At 37.9% G+C, this 6,352-nt stretch overlaps 1 protein-coding gene and 1 long non-coding RNA gene across 2 annotated transcripts; both read left to right on the top strand.

The window, feature by feature from the left end:
• Positions 1–1,268: 1,268 nt before the first annotated feature.
• On the top strand, positions 1,269–4,685 carry LOC149046823 (52 kDa repressor of the inhibitor of the protein kinase-like; the record flags this gene model as incomplete). Its single annotated transcript, XM_089205445.1, has 3 exons — positions 1,269–1,307; positions 2,504–2,512; positions 4,056–4,685. Coding segments are annotated over 3 exons (678 nt in total), but the record flags the coding sequence as incomplete, so codon positions are not given.
• On the top strand, positions 1,356–2,352 carry LOC149046824 (uncharacterized). The gene is made up of 3 exons (XR_016186139.1): positions 1,356–1,550; positions 1,659–1,739; positions 1,886–2,352. It is a non-coding gene; the product is annotated as an uncharacterized LOC149046824 (long non-coding RNA).
• Positions 4,686–6,352: the final 1,667 nt, after the last annotated feature.

The raw sequence follows: 6,352 nt of genomic DNA, 5'->3' as shown, positions 1-6,352 counted from the left end.
CTGACCAGCTCCAAGAAAGTTCTACACTACCTGAAAGAAACAGAATTTCAGAAAGTACCATCAGTGTCAAGCGCTCTGTCTGTCTCAAGCAAATCTTTGCAATTTTGGAGAAAGTTCACCAATGAACAGACAAGGTACCTACTCAGTTTAACAAAAGACCTCATTGACAATAATGCAATAAAGAGGGAAGTAGTTTGGAAGACGGTGCTTAGAAATCAAAAAGCACTGAAGCTAGGCCTGATTACCGGAAAAGAAGAAGATGAGGATGAAGTCCAAAGAGCTAAGCAGCACCTCAATGATAAAGTACCTCAGGAGGCAAAGAGAAGACAACTAAGTGAGAAAAAGTAATCATGCGGGGAAAAAAATGCGAGCTCTGCTTTTAGGCTTGGCTAAATCTATATATTAATTTACACCTACTATCTTGAATGCTGTTCTCTGATAGGCTAAATTACTTTTTATCTATTCTGTTGCAGGATGTAAGTGGCTGTTGTTGACTTAATGGCGTTCCACAGTTTTTGAAGTTGGTTTTTTCAAGAGGATCGAGATGTTGTTGTCTTTATCAACGTTTGAACTACTAGTAGGTTTTTAGTAAAACAATTGATTTAGTTATTCTTGTTCATATAATGTAAGAAAAAGGGTTAAGAAGTATAATGATTACATGTTAAAACATTTGACTAGGAGTTTAAGGAATGAAATGTTTTCTTGAGATAATTTCAATTCTACTTTTAGATTTCAACTTGAATTTAATTTCAAAAATCGGTTGTGTTTAATCACAACGATATATCAATTCGTATGACGTAAAGTAGCTGACAAATAAATTGTTGCTGGTGTTGTTTTTGTTGTTGTGGCCACTTTGCTCAGCTTGGGAATACCCTTACCTAGGAAGATAAGTGCCCAATACCCATGTTGGTTGAAGACTGCGTTCATTTGTTGGTATAATTAGGGGGAATGCAGAGGCGGATCCAGGGGAGGGGTTGAGGGGGTTGCAACCCCCGCTTTGAGCAGCTTTTTTTTGTTATTGTTATTTTGCTTGATTCTTTCTAAAAATAATAGAATAAAATTGTTTTTACGAAGTTATTTCACTTTTATCATTCGACTGCTTGTCAAGTTATGAAAAGATAATGTACATTTCGCAAAGGTCGTATCAGGTTCAGGTATATTAAAACAGGCGACATGAACAGGTGACATTCATTGAAAAGTAAACGAGGGGGATTGAGACCGACCGAATGCTTGAGTATCGTTGAAGTGAGTACAACGTTTGACGGAAAATAACAGACTTTTATGCAAAGAAATCAGGTAAGTTCGTGGTTCTTTTTCAAAAGAAGTAGTTTATTTTAATTCTATAACACCAAAAACTGTTTTCAACAGCCAGCATCCTCGACATACCGTGTAATTTATAAACAAAGTGCATGCGTTTTCCATCACGCCGCCATCTTGCCAACTGGCTGGCGAGATAATCATTCCTTTCAAATATAAACATTTTGCAGATTCAGCGACTGACGAATCAAGGTCTGAAGAATCTGCGAGTAATAATGAAGGTATTAACGAAGGTAAGCAGAATTAAAATTGTCATTAAACCGAGGCAGATACATTAAAATTTATCATGATATTAAGACTTAATTAATACTTCTCTAAATGAACTGTCATGATAAATACAGAAAGAAGCTGTTCTGCTCCTCCGAACAAGCTGCCAAAACTCAGCAACCCAGACGATCAAGCTGGAGTGTCCGGGATCGAAGGTAGAAAATTCTAATTTTTTTTTTTTTTATCTGAATGTTAAACTTATATTGACCAGTCCGAGAAAAAAAGTATTTATTCAAATGATGCAAGAAGTCTGGAGAATTCCAAGTAAAACTGACTAGTATTAATTTCGTTTTGTACACAGCTTTGCCTGATGAGGTATTGGTCGAGGTGTTTAAAAACTTCTCCCTTAAAGAAATGCTTAAAACATTGTGCCTGGTCTCACGAAGGTGGAGGCACATTGTAAACAATAACAACATTCTGTGGAGTTGCCTCCTTCTTGATGAGTGGCACATAACATATTTAAGTGAAGAACAATTTATGAACATCATGTCACACTCCAAATATTTATCCATAAGATATATCGAAATGACAACATCCGAAATGAGGCTGGAAGCATTACTAAGAAATAGTATAGAATTTTCTAAACATTTGAGATATTTGGATTTAAGTGGACAACCGATATCATCCCTTAATTTCCTATTGATTGAGTCCTCTCCTCTTGAAACCTTGATCCTTAATGACTGTCAAAAAATAGATACCTGTTGTTGTACTGCTATTTTAAAGCAATTAAGAAATCTTAGAATATTATCGCTCAACCGAGTAGGATTCACTGCCAACCAAGTGGCAACAATTACTGCCTCTTTATGCTAATTGAATATTCTGTGCCTGGTTGGTGTAAGCCTTGCGAGGGAAGACATAAGACTGATTTTGCAAAAATTGAATCACCTTCAGTTTCTTGAAATATCTTGCAGTTCTGAAGATAAAGAACATATCTATGCTCTAGGGGAAGAATATGACGTTAGTTTTGTTTGCCGCTAAGAGTAAAAATATGTTATATAACACGGTGGCATAACAGTGTTGTATTATAGAAAATAGTTTATTATCACATTTACTGAAGGTCTAACCAAGACATTTTGTATCAGCAGGCTATGGTATTTTTTTTTTAATTTGTGTGTATGACAACTTCAAATATTGTCAATTGAAATTTTGAGCAATCATTTGAAATTATGAGCAATCTGTGATGCATAAATATGCAACTGAACAGGCAGACCTCTTCAAACAAACTTTTGAGAATCCTGACAGGTGTAGAGTAGATTCCCAGCTGACGACGTCCGTAGCCAATCAAGCCACTGAGAACAAAGAAATTCTACGACAGATTGTTTTGGCTGTAGAGTTTCTGGCAAAGCAGAGTCTGGCCTTTAGAGGTCATCGTGATGATCGTGTTGATTTTTCTAGTTATGAAATTAACAGAGGAAACTTTGTTGCCCTGCTACAATTATTGGCGAAAGGAAACGACTCTCTTCAGAAGCACCTCTTGTCATCAAACAGAAAAGCAAGATATACTAGCAAAACTATCCAGAATGATGTCATTCACGTGTATGTGTCAAAAATTAAGGAAAGGCTGACAAAAGACCTAAGGACCAAGGACCTTCCTTTCACGATTATAGCAGATGAGTGTACAGATCCACACTCAAACCAGGAAATCTTATCTTTATGCTTGAGTTTTGTGGACCAGTCAACGCCAAACGATCCTCATGTCAAAGAATGCCTAATTAGTTTCATGCACTTGGAACGAACAAATGCCGCCATGATTTCAAGAAAGATTTTGGAATCTCTCTCTGACCCATCTTTTTCTTTGGATCCTAGCAACATCCGTGGTCAGGCATATGATGGAGCCTCCGTTATGTCAAGTGGAAAGGAAGGAGTGCAGGCGAAGATAAAAGAGACCAGTCCGTTAGCTCTTTACACGCATTGTTATGCTCACTGCCTGAACCTCTCCATCGCAGCAACATGCAAACTGCCAGAAGTGCGAAATTTGATAGGCCTGATTAACGAGGCATATCTTTTTTTAAATAACAGCCCAAAGCGACAGCAGCTGTTCAAGTTGACACTGAAAGAATACCTGCCTGAGAATTCTCACAGCAAGCTTCCAGGTCTTTGCAAGACACGCTGGGTGGAAAGACACACGTGCCTAGATGTTTTCCTGGAAATGTATGAGCTCCTTGTCACCTTTCTAGATGCAGTTATTTCCCCCCACGAGTACCCATATTTGAAATCGTCTTCTGGAAGCTGGAATTGGGACAAAGATACCATCACAAAAGCCCAGGGACTGAAAGCCTCTTTGTTGACATTCCAGACTGTAGTGGTTTTCATTACAACCAAGAATATTCTTGATGAAGTTAAAGCTCTTGCATCAAAGCTGCAGAAACAAGATCAAGATATTTTTGAAGCTTACACGATGGTTGACGAAGTAATTGGAAACATCAAGTCTGCTAGAAAAAAACATTGACGTTGACTTTCAAGTCTGGTACAAAGAAATGTTAGACCTTTCTGGGAAACTAGGAATCGTTGAAGCTGTACCCAAAAAGACTAGCATACAGAGGAATCGCTCAAACATTCCCAGTTCTACTCCAATTGACCATTACAAAAAATCTGTGGCTATTCCCCTTCTTGATTCCCTGATTATTCACATGCAAGACCGATTTTCTGGCGAGGATCGCCACGCCCGTCACTTGCTTTATCTAGTACCCTCAATCATAGTTAATAACTCCCAGGAGCTATCTGAAGCAGCAAAAGGCATGTTGTTCTGGGAGAATGACCTTCCATTTCCCAAATCCCTTATGTGGCAGTCAGCAGAGAAGGAACTTCCAAACAATCTTCTATTAGCACTTGGTGCGTGTGACGAGGATACTTTTCCAAACATCCATCGTCTTCTTCTAATTGCATGCACCCTACCAATCAGTAGTGCGGAAGCTGAGCGGTCCTTTTCACTCATGAAACGGATCAAGACCTGCACCAGATCAACGATGTCTGAAGAGCGCTTCTCAGATCTCGCCGTGATCGACATGTATTACCCGGAGAGATTCGAAGTAGACGAGATCTGCGAGGCTTTTGTAAAAGCTCACCCTAGAAGACTATTTCAGGCTACGTTGTTTGATTGAGGTACGTTGAGGTTCAAATAACTATTGTTGATACTGCCGTCCCTTTCAATCATGCATTATTATTTTTGGGTTTCTGAATGAGAAATAAAGTAAATTCCAGATTTTATATCATGCCTTTACAACGCTTTTTAAGTCTCAGGAATTCTGCTAATGGCATTTTAGAGGGAAAAATCGTAAACATTATGTTTTGGGGGGAGGGGTATGGCTCCCGACCCACTCAAGAGATCGCGCCAGAGGCAGGGGCCGTCACTCGCCTTCCACACCATTGGTGTTCAAGGTTACTTCAGTAGTGTACAACCCCCCCATTCAGAAATTCCTGGATCCGCCCCTGGAATGGTTGATGTTTATCATTTAAAAAGGGGACGCTTCTATTACTATCAGCCTGTAAAATCAGCCCTAAAATATAAGCTTTCCTACGTCCATCTTTTCTTCATACTTTATTGCTCAATGTATCTTAGAGGAAACAAATTCGTTAGATGCAGCTATCTGTGGCCCTGTTTCTCTGCACTAGCAAAATGCTATGTAAAGTATAATACATAGCAAATAAAGACCAAAATGAAATGTAAAGAGTGAATAAATATACCTTCAGGTGAAAAACACGCAATTATGAATCAAGAAGTAAGTTATTTTTAAGTGTTGGAGTCATACAGGAAAAAGAACTCGTGAACTATATGTGCCCATCTGAAACTGGGTGTGTTGGAAACTGAGCTAAAGCCTGAAACTAAGCCTGCATTGGAGTTGACTTATGCACGAATTTAAAACTGAACTAGGAGTACACTGCATACAAAACTATGCTCACATTCTATCTGAGCTATACTCACATTTAAAACTGAACTAGGCATGGACAGCAAACAAAACTAATTAAGCTCATATGATATTAAAACTGGGTTATGCACACACAAAACTAAGCTCACATTGTAACTGAGTTGTAAGCTCATTTAAAATTACACTTAACTTGACACACACTAGAAACAAAAACTAAACTCACGTTTTAATATATGATTTATGCAAGCAATTAAAACTGAACTTGGCTGACACGGTAAACAAAACTAAGCCCACATTGTAGCTAAGTTTTGCACGCATTTAAAACTCAAGCAAGGGTATATTAGAAACAACACTAAGTTCACATTATAACAGAGTAATACCTACCTTTGAAACTGAACAAGATGTATACCAGAAAGACTTAGATCCCGTGGTATCTTAGTAATGTGTGCAATTGACACTGCACTTAGTGCACACTGGAAATAAAACTAAGCTTGTATTGTTAGAGAGTTATGTGTATATTTTAAACTAAACTAGGCATACTGGATAAACACACAAAAGAGACAAAAGTAAACTCATATTGTAACAAAGCTATGCATACCGCTTAAAACTCAACCAAGCTAAGCATAAACTAGAAAGAATACCAAGCTCACATTGCAGCATTATGAGCCCTTTTAAAGCTATATCACAAATAAACTGGAAATAGGCTAAAGTCACAAAGTGAGTTATATTTGCACATATAGAACAGAACAAGGCGTTTACCAGAAATACAACTAAACTTGTATGAATAGAGTTGTGCGGGCATTTAAAACTGAATCAAGTTTAAACATGAATCAAACCTAAGCTTACATTGTAACAAGGCTTTGCGCAATTTAAAACTCAATTAAGTGTATTTTAGGAAAAAA

The sequence above is a fragment of the Pocillopora damicornis genome, chromosome 4, assembly GCF_964200805.1.
Source record: "Pocillopora damicornis chromosome 4, jaPocDami1.2, whole genome shotgun sequence".
Classification (NCBI taxonomy): domain Eukaryota; kingdom Metazoa; phylum Cnidaria; class Anthozoa; order Scleractinia; family Pocilloporidae; genus Pocillopora; species Pocillopora damicornis.
This window is presented reverse-complemented; position numbering and strand designations above follow the sequence as displayed.